Here is a 20,271-nt window from a genome sequence, read left to right on the forward strand (position 1 = left end):
AATTACAGCTGTCATTTTTTCGCTTGGTCCTTCTTCAGAAACATCCTGAACAGCTCTGGTAATGAAGAGCTGAAGACTTGCTCCTCATGGCAAAGTATTCAGACCTAAAAACGCACTAGAATGCCACTATAGAAAAAGCTGAGGTGAACAGTCAGACCTGGTCTGAGCTAAATCAGAACTCATTTGCAGTTTACATAACGATGACCTTGTGATTGAATATGGCTCCTTACCCAGAGCATAACCCTATTTCCTTCTCAGACCTCACTCAAACACACTGTAAAATGACATGCAGGAAACTGTTGCAAATAAATGCGTGACTGAATAAAGCTAAGGGAATGAAAAGCCAAATCAGAAGCATCAGAACAACACTGCTTTGCTTCAGACACATCCCAACATGCTTAAGACACTACCGGTTGCTTTGTAATTTGCACTGTAAGAACTCTTATTCTCTACACCTATTTTTACAGTCCAGGAAGAAAACCATAAAAATCTGCCTGTGATTTTTGCCAGGCTTTCACCCCTCTATCTTGACTTTGGTTTTACTTTGTGATGAGCACCATTTTTTGGAGCCACTTTTCCATCTTCCCCACTCCTTCCAGTGGGGAAAACTTCCCTTTTCCTGGAATTTTCACAGATTTCTTTTCCTCAGTTCTCTCTGATTCCCTCTGCACTGATAGATACCCATCCTTTCTTTGGTATCAGTTTTGTTATTTATTTATTACATCTATTTAAATGGATATTCCACACCTTGCATCTGTAAGGAACACACATCAAGATAAATCAGTTTTATTTCAAGCTACATCTCTGTGTGAATCCTTATATAATATACGGGTATGGGCACTATCAGTATAAAATCTTAGGATTCTGTCTCTTATCCCAAACCATGGAAGAAATTGCATCTCTTTTGAGTATGGTAACACTGGGGTAGGACACAGTCAGCAAACCCAAGGAACGCTGGTAAAGGCAGAGATCTCCAAGGCCAACCTAAGATATCCTAAGGCAAAACTATATGAAACCTTAGTGAGCAAGCAGATTACTGGATCATCAAAGATTTCTCTGTTTCAGCATGTGAAGAGATTCCTTAATGATGCCATCGGCCATCTTAAGTGTAGAGTGGTTTTAAACACAGTTTTCTGAACAAACTCCAAAATGGGTAACTCTCTTCAACCCAAATTATTTGCCTTTTATCATTTGAGCTATTTGCCAAATTGCACACTGCAAAAGCCTGTGAAGAACTGGCGTTTTGTGGGGGTATTTTAAATAGAAAGCTGCAATAAGAAACTAAAGCTATGCTGCTTCTCAGTCACTCGATGTAGCTTATAACCAATGTGCAATTTTTTCTAGACCTTATGACATATACAGCACTCCATAGTAATGAAATAACAAAACTACATTCTTTAGTCTTGTGATCCAAAGCAGCCAGAAAACAGATTCATGACAGAGAGCACAAAAAGGGAATATACAATAAATAATGGGTAGAGTGATGCTGTTGTTGCAAAAGCATTGTTTATTCCAAGGAAAACAAATCATATAAGTTGTTTCATCTAATATTTTTTGTTGGTTGTTTTGGGAGGTTTTTTTCTTACAACACCAAGCAAACCAAATTTATTTGTTTATAAACTGTATGAAGTAATAATGTTTATAAATTCCTCTGGGTTCCTTCTAGATGAAAGGCTCTATGTAAATGTTATTACTCTCACTGTCACATACTTTCCAGAACTCTTCTATTGTTCTTGTACTTCCTTCTGTTTAAGTATCATCCATAAAAACTGAGCAAAAAAAAGAGCAAACCAGCAGGATGCACCCTACTGTGAAATGGCGCTTGCCATCCCGGGCATTCTTCTCTTTTCAAATCACAGTGGCACTATTGCAACCTAAAACACTGAAAAAACCCCATCTAAAAATAAAGTGAAAAAGTAAAGCCGCAAATGCTGCATGGTGGAGAGGTACTTTTTACATGGGCAGGTACTGACAGGACAAGGGGGAATGGCTTCTACCTGCCAGAGGGGAGACTGAGATGAGCTCTTAGGCAGAAGCTCTTCCCTGTGAGGGTGCTGAGGCACTGGCACAGGGTGCCCAGAGAAGCTGTGGCTGCCCCATCCCTGGCAGTGCTCAAGGCCAGGTTGGACACAGGGGCTTGGAGCAAGCTGCTCCAGTGGAAGGTGTCCCTGCCCATGGCAGGGGTTGGAACCAAATGAGCTTTAAGGTCCTTTCCAACCAAAGTCATTCTGTGATTCTATGATACACCAACATCACCCGCCTTTACAAGGCAATACTCATAATACATGTCACATTCACAACAGACCCAGCCCTGCTATGACTCGCATCTTGTGCTGTCCTGGATCAGAAGAACAAAATTCCTTCACACGAGGCTAAGGAAGTACCACAGATGTAAATTTTTAATCATTAATAGCATCATTTATTACCATTGCTATTATTACTGTTACTGCTACTATTGTTATTCCTACAGAGACCTCCTTTCCCTGCCAATTCTATCACGGCAGTTTTAAGTATTTTACTGTTCTCCTACAGGTCTGAGACCAACACCAGAGCTTGACTAAAAATATCTGTTCATTAGGCTTGGTTGTTTAATTTAGCACCAATCTGACTGATTGCAGGACAAACTATTTTAATCTCAGCTTTACCTTCTTTTTCTGTTCAGAGAATTGGACAACAATAGATAACAATGTTACTATAGAGGTGGTTGTTTCCCTACAGGGCAATGTGAAAAGTGGCATGGTTTGGCCTTTAAGGATTTAGGTGCTTTAGATAAAAATAACTTACACAGAAACAAACAGCTCTTCCTGTTCTACAGATAATTTTTAAGCTGTCAAAAGCAGGAGATACAATAGATATGATACATCTTGGGTATCAATGCCTGCTTTCTGTCTTTACACTCTTCTTCTGTTGTATTTACACTTTCCTGCAACATAGCAAACCACCCTGTAAGCAACAAAGACATTTGTTTCCATAAACCTAGCCCACTGCCCTGAAGACCTTTCCAAGAAGTATTTTAGCATTATCCTGTAACAGTGATGCACTGATTCCCACATTCAAGGAAAAACACTCTTATAAGTAATGCTGGTAAAAAGTAAAAGCAAGATCAAATCAACATTTCTCTGGGAAGGCAGTTACACATTGCACGAAGGGGTATATGTTCACATATATATGTATGTTTGAGTATATAAACGCTGCTTACATACAACCCACAGCAACGTGTTTGACTTCTCTTCACTGATAAAGATAATGCTGTGAATCAGGAGCTCACTTCTACCTGCCTTAAGGAGTTTAGATCTAAACTGAAGAGTCTCCCTCCACAGACACAAATCCTATCAATTACTGTACCATGTGGGGTAGCTAGGATAAATGCCACAGCTCACAGCTGAGAAGGGAAACACACAAACAGAACTCCCTGAAGAGTGTAACTCTTGAGGCACTAAAAACCTTTTCGTAAGACATCCAGTGTTTTCACTTCAAAGTAGAGATCAAACTGCTCCCTGTGTGCCGAGCAGGGAAAAGGAATTCTAACAGAGCCAACAAGAACGTCCACAACAGCCTAGATGATTTCCAGATCAGACCTGTGACAAACTGCAACCACTGTATTATTTCTTGTGTGTTACTGTTGGTGAAAGGAGGAACACCAAATCCAAATTGCAAATTAGAACATTAAACACTGTTTGGTTTGGGGTTCTTTATTCATTTTAAGAAGTGCAGGTAAGGTGCCTATAACATACAGTGAATAATTTTTGGCTTGTGGTTAGGCAAGTCTTTTGAGACTTTATATACAATAAAATACTCTGACTAAAATCTGGAAAATTACCTCTTAAGGCTCTAGCTGTACAGCATCAATAGAAATGTGGTGCCAGCTAATGGCTGCAATAACTGTCTTCGTCCCTAGAGAATAATGGATGGAGAATATATCAATATGAGGAGTGGAAGGGCCAGAGAAACTGAGCAGGCACTAGTTATCGGACACAAAGATAATGCCACATGCATGATGTTATCTGTGATAATCTTTACTTAGGGCCCAGGGGGTGGGAGGGATATTCTTACAGCGAAGAAAGTATCCATCAGGCCATATTCATAATCATCAATGTTCCACTAAGTAAGCATTTTTGGAGAAGGGTTGAGGGAGCACTGATGTAACAGAAATCAATGAAATTCAGCTTTTCTGCATCTATTGTGTAAAGCAAAGTAGGGGGAAAAAAAGCCTGCACATCACTTTCATTTCTGATTGTTCAGTCCTATGAAGTAGTTGAAAAAGGCTCTGAAGGAAATATTAAGTGAGCCACAATAAAACCCTCAACTATTTCAAACTCTGTTTCAAATCCACACCTGCACATTCGCAGCTACCAAAGGAAACACGTTCCTGAAGCAGCAAGTGAATTGTTTTTACTTTGGCCACGTGAGCACTTAAAACAGTGCAGGATGTGAAATCACTGTTTGGCTTTATGATGCCCTTGATGCGAGTCCTTTCTTAACGAAACAGCATTGGCTCCAAGCGTAGGCCCAGTAGAGAACAGAGTGAGAGCTACTGCCCTGAGTTCTTCACAGACTGATGCTGTGCCTTTCCTTAGCAGGCATTTAAAACTACACTAAGGAGGTAATAGGACATCCTGGTCTTTTTTCCATAACTATCTACAGTGTGTTTTTTCCTGCAAGTTTAAGCACCTGCCTTAAATTTCACACAGCAAGACTGGAACACCTGTACACTGAGGTTTTGCTACAAAAGGCTCAAATAAAAAGTGCTGGCTTTCTGCCATTCAAGTCAAATGAGCACATTTCCATCTAATCACATGTAGGAAAAGGCAACATTAGTACTGTGTCAGATTTGCTCGAGAAAACTCAGGAAATGCAGGAGTTAAACATTCCAACAGCAGCACAAACTTGACCATGTTCTACATCCTGAATATTTTATGGCACATTTATTACAACAATATATTAAGCTACACATTGAACCACAAAAACAAAAACAGAAAGACAAATACTACTCATGTGCAACACAGCTGCATTAGCATTTCTGAGGAACACCAAACCTCACAAATCCTGATACTGTTTTGAACAACAAATTCTGCATTCAATTTCTATGTATGAATAGGCAACAAAACAGACTAGAGCTTTTGATTACTTCTGTTTGCTTTTTAGCTGCCTCAGTGAGGTTCTGCCGCTCCACACCACTTGGTTGGTATGGATGGAAGATGTGATTTCCACATCATCACCAAATCTCCTTGGAAAAAGACTTTCCTTTTCTACAAAGTGGTTTGCACAGTAACACAAATGTCTTCCAGGAGCCAGTGATCCTTAGTTAATATTTTTGACCTCTTATGCCATCACTTCTGACCAAAAGCAGTCACATAACACACCTGAGAATCTTCAGGGTGAAAAACTCTCTGGGCAGGCATTCTTACTGCCGCTGTCCAGCTGAGGGGCACCAGGATGGGTCCAGACACAATGCTGCCTGACTGTCCTGCAGAGCAGGGATGCTCCAGTAATGGAAACAAGGAGCCCTATCAGGCCTTTTGACAAGCTTCCTTTTCAGGGATTCCTGCCTTTTAAACTGATTCTACAATTTCTGCAATTTAAACTGATAATGCCTTTTCCCAAATCATACTTAAAACTAGGCAGCAAAAGTTGCTGGCCAATTTGCTGACTATCGAAAATCTATGCAGTTAACTAGGTAGCTCATTTAGATCAAATTTCAAACACAGAGTAACTTAAGCTTTTAAAGATAAACTCTTAGGTCAAAGATTTCAGCTCATATGAAACCTGAAAGCTTAGACAAAAGCTTTACTGCAGCCTTCAACATGCCAGAGCATAACACCCTCTTGATAGTGTAAGCTATTAAGTGAAACAACTAAGCTTCAAAATCCTCCGGACAGCTATTCACCAGCACAGGCCCAAGAAACTCATTCATCTAGGGGAAAAAACCCACATCTTCATGCCCAGTCGCACCCCACAGGCAAGCTATGGGGGGGGGTGACAGGGAAAGGGCTGTGGTGGCAGCAGCTTCGACTGCTTGTCAGGTCCCACAGTTTTCCAGAATACCCCAATACAAAACAAGGGGTGTCTTTAACCCAGCTTTGGAGCCCCAAAACTAGGAGAACATCTTGAGTTTCCCATATTAAAAGCATAGCACAGCTGGAAAAATACACTATGAAGAGTGACAAGTCAGGAGTTTGGATATTCAAATAATTTGGGAAGTATCTCCAAAAGCTGTATTTTATCCTCTTTCAATTCCACCGCCGCTGCACAAAAATGCACTGCCAATTGAACGTTATGGTGAGGAACAGGACACTCCTGCTCCTCAAAATACAGCTCAGGGGATTAATGCTTAAAACCAAATAGCAGTTATCTTTAGAAAAACCCAACAAAACAACCCCAACCAGTAACTGAAATTAGAAAAGCATGAGAACTGTCAAAATACACACTGCACTGAGTCTTTTAGGTTGATTTTCTATCTAAAATAAAGCAAGGCTTGTATCCTAATTCTCTCTGGTGGAATAAAAAGGAGTGAGGACAGAAACAAGTCTTTTCCCATTTGCCTTCCTTCACTGAACTCTCGTGGATTCCTAGTACCCTACAGCCATGTATAGGAAGAAACTGACACCTATTGGCAACTTTAATATTACTGCATAAAGCTGCTTCAAGCTGTTGTAAGAAACAGCTTCTTGTAACTACATGTTTCATTAAATATACAGGTAATAGAGAAAGCCAACTTAGAACTTTTCCAGTTGCAACTGAAAATACATCCAGACAGTTTAAGATTCTCCTTTTAAACAATAAAACTCTGATCTTTCTAAAATAAACTATGATCCCTCCGTAAGCTATAGGTTTTAAGAGGCTATTCTGATCTATAAACAGTAACAATAGTCACTAACCGCTTGAAAAATAAACTACTCTTTTGGGGGGGAGGGTGAATACTTCTTTGCTGCTCAGCATTACAACACACACTGTCTTGGGAGCAGGTAAAGGACATCCTAATACTAACCAAATCCTCAGAGAGAGCAGAGCACAAGCAATAGAAAACATACTGTTTTTCTTAACTATCGTACTGATTACTGTGTTGCAGATGGTGAAGCAGCAAAGGGACATATAGGGTAGATGAACAGCTTTTGGTGAGAACCCTACACACTGCAATGAATCGCTTCCTGTTGAGGGGCAAGTGGAAGGGTACAGAGGGGAGCCTGAGCAAACAGTTGCTTCATGCTCAAGACACGTGAAAGCATCTGCAGGCAAACAGCTGTGTATAGTTTCCCTATTACAATATTTCACTGGTTTGCTTGAGCTTTGGGGTCTGCTAAAGCAAGGACATGTTAAAAAATAATGTACCTGAGCCTAAGGAACAACACAAAATGAAAAGCAGGAAGACTGCCATTGACGTGTTTTCTAACTGCTGCTCATGCACACAACCTGAAACTCAAAACCTGAGCATTTTGCACTTATTTGTGCAGACTGACCAGAAGAATTTTTCAGCTACCTATGGATGTCTGTGTAGGTGCTCTTCACACCAGTGAGAAGCTTGCTACAGCAATAATACAGATACAAACCAGCCAAAGATTCACAAAGTAACATCTGGGAGGTTTCTGGGAGTGACAGATTTCCTGAAGCTCCAACTGGAGTATTTAGAAATCTTAAAAAAAGATAACTAAAATTTAAACCTCATCTATTTTCTCTCACTCCATCACAAAAGCAAAGAGACTGAACCCAGTCAGATACATACTTGTAACGAAGAATTTTTTGGTGAAAGTACAGCTGTCGAAGGCAGCGATTTTCTCTTGTAGGACTACAACAAGTATCCTGAAAACACAGAAAAGGAATGTGTGCTTTAAACATTAAATGCATTGGTTTAAAGATTCAATATCTAAATGTAATTATTTCAAAAGCATCAATATAAATTCTACAGTGATAGACTGCCAGGTTACCAATACATGGCAGTTATTGAGAGTTCTCTCTCATCCCAACCACATAACCTTCGTTTCAGGAAGTACACAGATCTGATACAGAACAACACAGCATATTTATGATACACCTCCTGCAGTAAAAGGTCCATTAAACACAAAGAATGGGATTGCAAGGATCCTGAATTACTTTCAATGACTCAAATAACAATCAACAATCAGTAGAACACAAGCTAAGTTTGAAATAATCCCATTGCCCATCTCACTGCAAATTTATTAAACCACCTTATTTACTAAAAACAGGGACTTTTTTTCATACCAAGAATATATTTCAGCACACAAACACAGTGGAGAGAAGCAGAATTTGTGTCAGTTAGCAAAAGTGCAGGTGTATGTTTATGTATTCACTTGTACATGCACACGCTTTTGTTGCAAAATATCCATTCACTGCTTGCAACGAAGAAAATCAGCCACATGATAACTGAGCACAAAATGTTGTACTGTCTACACAAACAGAAGCCAAAGATGCAGATTTGAAAGGGAAGCATCTTGAAGGCTTTATGACTAGAGTATATCTCCTACATTGACTACTTTTCAAAACCACGTTCTTAAAACTCCTGAAATGAAGTAACACCTGGAAAGCTGACAAATACAGCGATGAAATCTACGAGCTATCTGGAACATTCAGCAATCTGACATAATTAAGGATCTGATTGTTCTCTCATTGGGAAGAATATGAGACAGTATCTTTAAATCAGCTGACAAGCTGGAGCATTATTAAATGCTGTTCTAATAATTTTAATTGTAAGGATATGATGTGGCAAAAAAAGCTAATTGCATCTCTCAATGACTAAAATACACACCTCATGCTTTATCGGAAAATGATGATTGCACATTACAGTATTAGAATAATAACCTTTAAGAAGATGAATCACACCAGTGTGAACACACACCTTTGGATGAAGGGCAATGCTTATCTCCTATCAGTGTGAACACCAGCTATTAACTTCTTTCTTTTTTTTTCCTGCTTTTACCTGTTCTGCCACAGGAATACCTCCTTCTTATCCCATGAGAGCTCAGTACCTGTAAGACTCTTTGGTGAAGGACTACACTAAAATCGAATTATATACCCTTACCTTATCTGTTTTCAGATATATAAAGAAGTTTAAAGTCACAATTTCCATCTAGAAAACTCTACTAATGCTCCTCTGATAGGCATGACAGATCTACATGCCTATCAGATGATTTTGCTATTATTCTTGCTATTTGATTTTGTTATTATTTTTGCCAACACATTTGCCTAATAATGTAGATTGCATCTGTAGCTCTCCAGATGACCCCTGAAACCTGTTCAATAGGCTGGTCTAACACTAGCCACTTTCTTTTTGTCTGATACAGAAGCTGATTAAAGCAATAAGCACTGTTCTGTATCTCGAATTCTTCCAGGTCTGCCTGTTTATCGGTGCATCTCTGTCTAGAAACAAGGCAGAAATAAAAATTCTTGTAAGGAAAGTAGAAATCAAGGGATGGATTTGGACAAAAGTCTTTCATGTTCACCAGTTTGCAGACTTGGAACAGGAAGCACGTGTACACTTGCAGAGTGAGCAGTTTACTTGCCAAAAGAAGAGGGCAGAACATGCAACTCAACAAAAGGGATTTTGATAAAACTCATACAAGAGGTTAACGTAGGATTTCTTATCGCTTGTAGCTCTCTCATTGAAAGAAGATGCTTCTCCACCCCTCATGATTTATAAGTCTCTATTATTAAGAAACTCTGCATGAACAAATTGATATTAGTTTTGGACAACACAGTAGTTTTAGCTAAATGACAGATCTTCCAATTGCTTAACTGCAGGAGAGAAAAAAGCCAACCCAAAATATATTGTTTCTAACTTCTTCCACAAGGCCAAAAAGCAAGTTAACCAATGAACAATGGGAAGACTGTGAATGCATGTGCACGTGGAAATGTACATATAGAAAACTCAGGAATATTTGATAGTAATAATTCCCAATCCTGTAAATGTTTGTTTTCTACTCTTTGAAGATGCACTGTCTTTCTGCATAAATGAAACTTACTAGTTGCATGATTCTAGACTTTAAATACATAAATAACTGACAGCTTTCCCTTTTAAATTCAAATTTTGGACTCCATCATAGTATGATTACTGCACCATAAGAACTGCACTTGGCCACATTTAATGCATTTTCAATCTGAAGTAGTGAGCTTTCCTTGAATAACAACAGGACCTGATCCTTTCCAGAAAAGCTGCTACCCTGGATACAGCTGTACAGCTTTGAAGTATTTCCATTTTTACCACTTAGGAAAAGAAACATTAGCACCTGGAAAGACTTTTTAGTTGGGAGAAACTTTGAATGGTGATTTGCCTTGACTGTTTTTACAATTGGATTTTTCTTCTGCAAGGGGGGCAGGATGGAAAGATTTACTATCATCACGCTGTACACAAGGGAACTTTAAAGTTTTCAAGGGACAGTTATGCAGATAAGTACTGAACTCTGACAGCTTTTAAAGGAACCTATTCATGGCACATAACTCTCACTAACTCAACCACTTCCATGAAACTGTTTTTTGATACAGCAATCATACCCACATCCTGCAATAAGCAGATTGACAGGGATAACAAAACCTACCATCCTTTACTTCTTTAAACATTCACACCATCAAATCATCCTCCTTGTTATTAGATAAGTTGTGGTATTAAAGGTGTTTGCTCAGCAGTACTACTTTTCTTCTGTAACTCCTACTTGACCCAATGTAGTCATTAATGTTTAGATTTTGATGATACAATCCCAGACTGGTTTGTGTTGGAAAGGACCTTAAAGCTCATCCAGTTCCAACCCTCTGCCACAGGCAGGGACACCTTCCACTAGAGGAGGTTGCCCCATCCAACCTGGCCTTGAACACAATGGCAGCCAAATGTCTGTTTAAGAAAACTCCTGTGGCTTCCAGGGTTGTTTCTTTTGTTTTGGAGGTTTTTATGTTTGGCTTTTGGGGTTTTTTGTTTGTTTTTCCCATCCAATCTTCAACAGTGCCAACTCCCCTTAGCTGCACAAGTTCAACACGTGCTCATGCTCTTTTCTGGTCTTCACATACGCAAGCACACTACCTGCTGCCATACAAAAAACCCAGGCACATAAAACATATCACCCTCATTGCAGACGCAAAATGTTTTGAGCTTCTTAAATGAAAGCCACTGGAGACACATACTGTTGTATTCAAACTGAAATATTACCTGAGAAATGGAGAACAAAAGCTGTGCTTAAAGGACAGTCAAAATAATAGCAAGTCTTGGAACACACACATCAGAACTTGTATTCATACTGACATTTTCCATGTCCTAATGCAGGAAGAATGCAGAGTAAACATCCTTACCTTTTATTGCAGTGCAGATCGTAAATAGGAGTTTTGAACTGTATGGACTTGACCATCTCTCCTGTCCGCAAAGAATACAGGTCCACACAGCAGTAGGGTGGGCTTGTGCTGAAACGAAGAAACAAGATTGTCATGGAAAGAAGGATGTTTTGTAAAATTCTTTTTAAATTATTTCTGCCTCCCTATATTGCTTAGCACACGACACGAAAAATCCAACAATCTGAGCAGCACAAAGGGCCAATACAAGGCTTCCACACGAAGGTATGCTTAAAACTCAACTGATACCAACAATGGTCAAGAACCTGTATTGGGCAAGTAATCATCAAGCACTTAGTTTCCTTTGTCACAAGTAAGACTTTGCAACAGCAGAACTGCTGAGCAAAAGCCAAGCCAGTTGACAGGCATGAAGTTTTAGACTACATTCTAGTTATTTAAAAAGTACTGCACAGAGTAACACTCTCCTAAGGGAGTACTTACTTCACTCTATGCAACAGCTGAATCCTATGACTCGATTTCATAGAGACACATTACACAGAATTTACATTACATTGCTGATGGACTTTTGTTTCAATTAATAGATCTTTTCAACTACTTTGTGTCACTTTTATCATTTCAATATAAATAAAAGTCTAAGGCCATTTCTTCATAAAAAGGCTTGCTTTCTTTTGAGAGGGAGAAAGTGCTGAGTGTTCCGATAGGGCTGAGGAAGGTAGTGGTGGAAACCATTTTACAAGCTGAGGAGAGGCTTTGATGTGGCAGTTCTTTTCCATAACACCTTTTTCCCCCTCCAAGAACGCATTAAAACGTTGGCTACTTCTAGGTCAACGAATATGAAGGAGCACAAATTGCCAGCTGTACAAACATATACTAAGTATTGGTAAAAGAGGGTGTTTCCCCTTGCGCATATCTGTTTTATTTTACAGAGTTTAACACAATTCCTGACAGAACACTTCCTTGTCCTTAGGATCTGCTCAAGCTGCTCGAGAAATTTTGGGAGAACTGGAGTGCAAATGCCAAGTGTTTATCTCAAATGCCTCAAGATGACGGTACATGCAATAAGGATGCAGCAGAGAAACAATACACAGTATACGCACAGAAAGACAACAGTCAAAGAAATGACAGAAAAAGTAAGTTTTGACATTTGCCTACTGAAATTCTTCCCCAAATAGACATTTTTCTAGTCACATACCTAGGCTAATAACTAGAGGGTGCTATTTATTACTTTCAAGCACTTCAAAGGCCCTTCAAAATCACTTTCACAACAGCAAGACTCAAGTCAAGTCACTTTATGTTAGAAGCTCGCTGCTGCTAGAAAACACAGAAAAACCCAGCAAAGTCTACGTATAAACTTCTCTTGATTTAAGTACATTTATTGCCTACAGGAAATTATTACTCTGGTAAAAGGGGTACACAGATTCTGTTTTCAAAACAGAAATCACAGAAGTTGATACAGCTAAAATTATATTAGCATAATTGATAGCGATTGCTATTTCCATAGAAGCCTGTGTTGAGCAGTTCCATTTCTGATTTGACATATAGCTAACTACACAACCTGTATGTACTTTCTAAAATGTATTGCACCAACAAAATTATGGGTAATAATCCTGTCACTCCATTTCTGTCATACCCTTCTTTTGGCTGATCACGGTAATGCTTTTTTGTAACCACACTGACTAACACCCTGTAACTTGAGTTCAAGCGCTATTAATCAAGTAGCAGTATGGTACTAGGTCAGAAGTACTCCGAAATGCTACCCAGCTCCAACTCAAAAGTCCTCTCTCCAAATTTCTTTCAATCACCTTTCTTTTGATTCCATGGTATTCTGCAATCCAGGAGCAGAAAACAGTACATATTTTTGGGGTTTTCTGCAATAAATACGAAGACAAGGTCAAATATATTTGAGGATGTTCCTAAGAGCTCATCAGCAGAAACAATACATTAGACATTTCCTGGCTACTGCCATTTGTCTGTACATTTGTAGTCCTTCCTTGTTCCGTAACGTCTGCACTGGTGCCACACTCAGCATTATCACAAGTCTTCAGATAACAGATGATGCATTCCTGGGAAAGTTCCATTTTTTGGCTAAGTGCTTTATCCACCAACTATGACACGAAAATCACAGAATCATAGAATGGTTTGGGTTGGAAAGGACCTTAAGATCATCCTAGTTCCAACCCCCCTGCCATGGGCAGGGACACCACACACTAGCCCATGGCACCTATGACTCTGTCCTACCTACAAGCGCTTCCTCAGACTTTGGGAATCCTTTCAAAGGTGGAAAGGCAGCAAAATAAACTTTCAATGACTACAAAAGATTTCTCTCTTTAACATTTCCTTCTGGTTATTTTAGTTTCTCACCCTGTTCAAACTAATGGCTGTTACAAACCTCATTTGCAACTGAGCACTCTCAGCTCATTAGACACAACACTCATTAAATTGGAATTTATAAATTCCACACCACAAGCTGTGTACCTAAATGAGTAACAATACAATGCTGACATCCACAATGGCACGTTCATTTTTGATCAGGCCTCAGTAACAACTCAAGAACATGATTTTAACGTGCTGGAAGGGCAGAGGGAATAAGGAATAAAGGATTTTCATTTCACTGTTCCAAAGAGGCCCATGCAGCAAGGATTCTCCAACACTGCAAGATTCATTTGTTTTCCAAAGACATTATTTCTCAACCATTCTAAAAGTATGAGCCTTTTGAATGGGCTTTCTCTACCCTCCTTTACAGCTCCTCAGCTAGAAACAAGATCAATTCTAGAACAGAATGAGGTTTACAAACATAGATCTAAGGACAAATTTCGCTGCCATAGCACTTAAATAATAATAATAGTACCTTAATTAGCCTACACTACTCAAGAGCAGTAATAAGCGCTATCTTTCCCTCCTCTGTTTCAGTGATGTTCAAAGCTCATGCTCAGTGGTTCCGTGTAATTTCTTTACCCAGCCTCTGATACGCAATGGATTCTACTTTGACCCATTTTAGCCTATTAAAGCAACTGAAAAGACAAAGGGTTATTACCCTTTGTCCCTTATCCCTCCTCCAGAGGGAATTCTCCCCCCCAGTTAGTTCACTGAAAGGGCTCAGTGAAAAGTCGAAGTGCGGAGGCAAGATAGGAAGTAGAAGCACATGAACTGAGCAATGAAAGATGTGCAACAAGGCTAAGCTAGAACTGCCTTGCCCCCACAGACCTGCTGCACAGTGCAACTTCTGACACTTTAAGACCTCCACTGAAATACTCCTAACTCCTGATCCTCTTGAAACAGGGAATCCAGGGAGTTCTATGGCCCACACTGCAGAGGAAACGGGACACAATTACAACATTCCCTTTACATTCTTGAAGCTAAAAACCTAGACTGAGTCCTGGATATAATTTTTGATGCTAGACAGCTCAACTCCTTTTCACTCGTTAAGAAGAATTTAAACCCAAAACCAAGATCAAAAGCAGCGTTCCCCTCCTTCTATAACATTCATACCACATACATTATTTCATTATTCTCCTATGTTACCATATAGCAGGATGATTTACACTAAGGAAAATGTCCCATTTAAATACACAGAAATTGGTGTGCTCAGGAAGGCAAAGCATTATTACTGATAAACATCCTGGAGCCCTTTGCAGGGTCTCTGGAAAAGGTGACTTAGGCAGAATGCTTTGGTCTTAACCATATTCCTCACCGAATTATCAAACAAACATACAATCAAATGTTAAATATTAAAAATGACATGGCCTATGAGAATGAAAAATCATAATCCACTTATAATCCAAAATACATTTACAATTCAGCTACAAACCCAGCAGTACAGGAGCTACAATGGAACACCACCAAAACCACCACTGATTGCAAGACGAGGCCCCACAAACTTGCAAAAGCCTCTCCTGACAATGGGAGTTCTTAGAACCTTTGAACTGCATGAAACTAAAATTCCTGCATCTTCCTCTATTTCAGGAATAGTCATGAATAATCATTTCATCAGATAATCACAGAGACAGTGTAAGTAAATGTGCCTGAAATACAGTAGTTGGAGACCTATCTTAGCCTATGCTAACTGCCATCATTTGGAAGAAAATGAAGCAAAGAGACTTCTAGCTAAGAAGCTTTTCATCTGATGATCTGAAGGACTAAAGGTTCACATACGTCTTGCTGATGAGAAGGATCATATTTCAGTGTACCAGTGATGATTATGCAAAAGAGAGAGATTAAGACAGAAATGTGAAAACACTGAGGCTTGTGGTCTGATAATAACATTAAGCCTGTCACAAATAAAATTCTTTCAAATTACTCCCTCAGATTATTGACTATTTTTACGTAGCCTAGATGTTAAATGCAGAGATACCAACAACTTCTTTAAAGGTAATGGACACAAATTCACCAATCACTTCAAAATGTGGGCATTGATAAATACCCAAACACACTCAGCTTCTTGTATCTTCTATTTGACTGTTGCAGTGCAGGGGCAGAAGAAAAGTAACAGATGCCTTGTACAGCTGGCACTTGCCTACATCTGTGCTTGTGCACCATGACATAACTATCACCTCTTCACAGATTTGCTCACTATGAGTCACAGAGTTTCTAAAAGCTCGGTATAAAATGTTTGCATACAGAGACAAATATACTGTACAAAACACACACACTTCTTACATGGAAGAAAAGGAGAAGACTGATGGACCAACACGAGGCCAAAACTTTCTGTGCCTAGAAAGACTTTACTCAGCCTGCTCACAAGCATTTTCTTTCCTCCCGGCTGCCTCTCCCCGCTCTGGCATGTGATGAACAATATCCCACACAAAGAGAGAACGGACATCAATCACAGAGCAGCCTCATGAGTCCAAAAAGGAAGAAAAAACAAAGGTTTGAGAGGCATAAAATAGAAATAGAGCTTTTACTGAAAAAGGTGACCACCAGGGCCTGTAGAAGGCTTTCTTTACATAAGGCATCTTTCAGTTGATTGTGGCATTTAAAACCCCATCATCCCAGGATGGAAGGTGTTTGGGCAATATAGTGCACTACTGAGTATTTATACCATCTTCACAGAAGACAGAGCTAGAATCTTTAGAAAAAGAGATCACAGCAAGCATCTCCATCTACCTACTTTGGTTTTTGCTCTACATAAGCTTGATGAGATACACAATGATGTCACCCAGGAAGCAGGACAGAAGTTATGGCATCATAACACATTGGAGGTAACAATAAGATTGCTAAAAGAATAGATACAACCTTCCTTAAGGAAGTGTACAGTTATACAGGACACTGTCACAGTATCACCAGTAGTCCTTTTTAATGGCTCTGCAAGTTTGTGTAGGAAAGCAGTCATTAAATTACCATTGACAGCTAATGAGTTAAAATGACAAAAAGAATGAAAATCTAGAAATAGGTGAAACTGCATTAAATCACCTAGGAAACCACATCAAGAGATTACGCAAACTGATCTAACAAATACAGAAGAAACTCTCACTTCCCAAGAACATAACATCACAGGGATTCTGAACAGTACCAGTATTGCAAATAACCTATTAAAGCTTGTCACAAAAAGCTGTTCTAAGGATTAGTTAACTCCAGGAAATGTTGATTCAGTTGTGACACCTTGAGGTCCTGTAGTAAAGGCAAGGCAGCCGCCTGCAGACAATCGCTAGGGCATTCTCTACTCACAGACTCTTTTTTGATAACTTGACTTCATGTGATGGAACAAGGGAAATAGCTTATTTCCAGCTGCCATATATACATTGAGCCTCACCTAAGGTGCGGTGCCACGCTGCAGTATGCTGCATGTCCCTCTCGCCTGTTGAAACTGCATTACAATGAGCTCCATCTTTCTCTAATTACACAAAGAACTGCACTACATCTGCCTTGTTCTGTACTTACAAGGCAGTTCCTTTCTGTACTTCCTCAAGACAAATATTGCACATATTAGCAGCAGGTTTTCTGAAGTAATGATCCTTTTCTTTCTCCTTTATAGTTTCCACATTAAGAAAAAAATCATTCTTCTTCCATTGTGTATTGACCTTCCTAATGCACAGAGCAACATAAAGAGTTTTCTATAATGAAAACATTCCCATTCATCAGCATATTTGATCTAACATATGACAGAAGTCTTTCATTTAATCACTGTTCCTTTTGTGATACTTCCAGGTGTTATCTGGCAAGTTATTTCAGCAACATTCAACAAATTCCTATTCAAATTTACTGGGACTGGGCTGTGAAGTGATGTGTGTTACAGCATGGTATACAGGAGCAGCCTAGTATCATCTCTACTGACCTCCACAGAATGATGTCCGTTACCTTCTGAAGCTAGATACAAACCAAACAGGCAGGACAACAATTACAGAAAATGTCTTCCTAAATACAGCTGACTGTTTTATTAAAGACTAAAATGGCATTTGTTACTGCAGCAGCTGGAGAACACTGCTTCCTAGCAGCTAGAAAATGCTTCTTCCAGACCCTGGAGGCCAACTCTTGCTGCCCTTGCACACAGGGGTACCAACTGATAGAAAAATGGTGACAAATCCACAAACTATCATTACATTCCCTGGGAAAGGCTAGTAACATTTAAAGCCAGAGAAGCATCAAGCCTTCTAGCACATGTTACGGAGATCATTAAACTTAACAGCTGTCACTAAACCAGCTTCAGACAGAGGGCATGTACTCCCAGTTAAAAGCAATTTGACTTTGATCATACAGTCCTATAGTTCCCACTACTTTAGATAAAAACAAATGACGAATTAAAGAAGAATCTGCCAATTGCTTTGTCACAGTTTGTCTGTGAGACAAATATAAAGTTCTGTCTCACAAGAAAAACAGCTCCATTTTAATTTTGGTGCATTCTGAAGTAATAATTTAGTGCTCAAAATCAGAACCTTTTACTGTTCATAAAAACCACAATCATTAATGTACGTCTGTTACAGCACTGCATGTTCCCAGGCTCTTTTTTCTATCTATGGCCACACTGGTACCACTTCATTATTCTAATGTATTCCTCTTGTGATGCTTTATTCATTTCCACGCAATTTGCAATAACTGTTTTCCAAGCCCAGCAGACCCAACATAGAAAACAGCCTTATTTTTAATTACTTTAGGTGCCTTTAATAGATAAGAATATTCAAACTTATACTGAGATCATACTCAAAAAGCCTTATTAGTACAATAATCTCTTACAAGGCCCAGCTTTAACAACCTCTGGGATTTAAAGAAAAAAAAACCCACAAAACTATTAGACATTTCTGTAGATATTAAGTTGCTGGATGCCTTATGGAATATAGCTTCAAAATCTATCTTACAAAAGACAACTTGTTTCATTGTCAGGGCAGAAGGAACTGTTACATCACCCAGGCCTCCTGTCCATTGAGTTTCACCTAGACATTTATGCTTCTACCTAGCTCAAATGCTTTACAAGCAGTTCTGCCCTGGCACTGAACAGCATGCCACATATAGAAAACAGGAGAGAAAAGTCACAGCAAGTCCAAGGAACTATCTGGACAAGGATGTCCCGAGGATCCACACAGCAAGCTACTCTGGGAAGCCTTTTAACAATTACTACCTAAAGCATTAGATCTACCAGTAAGTTCCATTAAAGAAACAGCTCTTTCCTTTTAGGAATGAGGAGGACCCTGCCATTGACACAAGTACAAGCTTCTAAATACCAGTGCAGTGGTTAAGGTTACCCAGTAAGCTGTTCTAGCTGTGGTCACTCTCTTGATGCTTCATAAAAGGGGAAGCAAAGCAAAACAAAACAAAATCAGAGTACACAGTCCAGAGTTAATGAATTGTATATTGGAAAAATTCCTTCCTGAACCTTTACAGTGGAAAGTTGAAGCAAGTGATTTGATTATGATCTTTGTAGTAATATTATTAGCATGTTGAGACCACAAAGGCAATTCTGTTCTCCTCAAGGTCCCTGAAGAAGGTTTGCTCAGATTAACAGATTTCAACACTAGAAAGATCATCTTCTCTTTCCAGGCCACGCACAATATGGCCCAGAAGCTCAAAGAAATTCTTTTCTAATAAGCAACCTAATCTTGTCTAAAAAGACTTCAAGCAACAATGAGTCTTCTATTTTTATGGTAAGCTGTTCCAACATTTAGATCACTTTATTTTTATGAAATTACTTCTCATTGCAAGAGAGATTTAGGACATTTTCAGCTTTTATGTCTTTGTCAACAACACAAAAACACTCACTGCATCCTGTTATATTTTGCGTAAGTCTGCAACCATCCGAAGCAATCCAGGCACTAATCTGTGAGAGAGTGAAAAACTTTTAAACTGTGGGGTTTGTTTTCCAGCCCTAGCACGTATTTGCAGTTGTCCTCTGGGCTCTCTTTGGTATCGCAGTATTCTCACCTTCTTTACAAAGGATGAACACCAGAATGAAATTTTAAGGAAGGAAACTCAAGGACTGCATTCTTTATTCATTAAAACACCAGCACAGGAAAAGGTTCAGTAAGACTTTCACCATCCCCTAAAACCCCCGATTCTCTGCATCCCAACTTTTCACAACCAAAGCTTGCAAGCTCAACTCTGTAAGTAATTTCCTTACTTTCGTTCATGGTACTGAACAGATTCATTCAAAATCAGGAAAAGCAAAGCAAGCTTTGTGAGAAAGTGACACTTCCCAAAGATGTGTGTGCAGCAGTGAAATACAAAGCAGCAGAGACAGTTTAAGTGTACCACAAATTGCAAAGAGCATGGAAGCACTTATTTCTAAATAAGAAAAACCTGTACCGATCTCTGACACACATTACTAAATCTAATCCTTTAAATACAAGAGAGGAAATTATTTATACAGCACCGAAATGTTTGTGTTAAGTACCAAGAGATACAGATTTCACTCTTGCATCTTCCTCAAATATTCTGATCAAGTCTATCAGACTGGTAACAAAAGTTCCCTCTCACCCTCTTCCCTCACTACCTCCACAGTCTTATGGGCACAGAACAAAACTGTTTTCAGAAAGTCATCAACTCTGCAGAAACCATTTT

The 20,271-nt window shown here is 39.2% G+C and overlaps 1 protein-coding gene across 16 annotated transcripts in view; it reads right to left on the minus strand.

Annotated features, from left to right (window-relative positions):
• The window catches only part of BCAS3 (BCAS3 microtubule associated cell migration factor), a 363,292-nt gene that overhangs the window by 299,967 nt on the left and 43,054 nt on the right, over positions 1–20,271 (minus strand). For 15 of the 16 annotated variants that reach the window (XM_061368506.1, XM_061368578.1, XM_061368559.1 and 12 more), the window contains exons 8-9: positions 11,290–11,397; positions 7,721–7,797 (exon numbers count right to left, since the gene is read on the minus strand). The exons of the other annotated variant lie outside the window; for it this stretch is intronic. In XM_061368506.1, coding sequence (XP_061224490.1) covers positions 7,721–7,797; positions 11,290–11,397 — 185 coding nt within the window. The remainder of the gene's footprint in view (positions 1–7,720; positions 7,798–11,289; positions 11,398–20,271) is intronic. 16 annotated transcript variants of the gene reach the window in all.

This window comes from Neopsephotus bourkii, unplaced genomic scaffold, assembly GCF_033783945.1.
Source record: "Neopsephotus bourkii isolate Nb327-2 ecotype Australia unplaced genomic scaffold, CSIRO-AGI_Nbou_v1 NB_140, whole genome shotgun sequence".
In the NCBI taxonomy this organism is placed as follows: Eukaryota; Metazoa; Chordata; class Aves; order Psittaciformes; family Psittacidae; genus Neopsephotus; species Neopsephotus bourkii.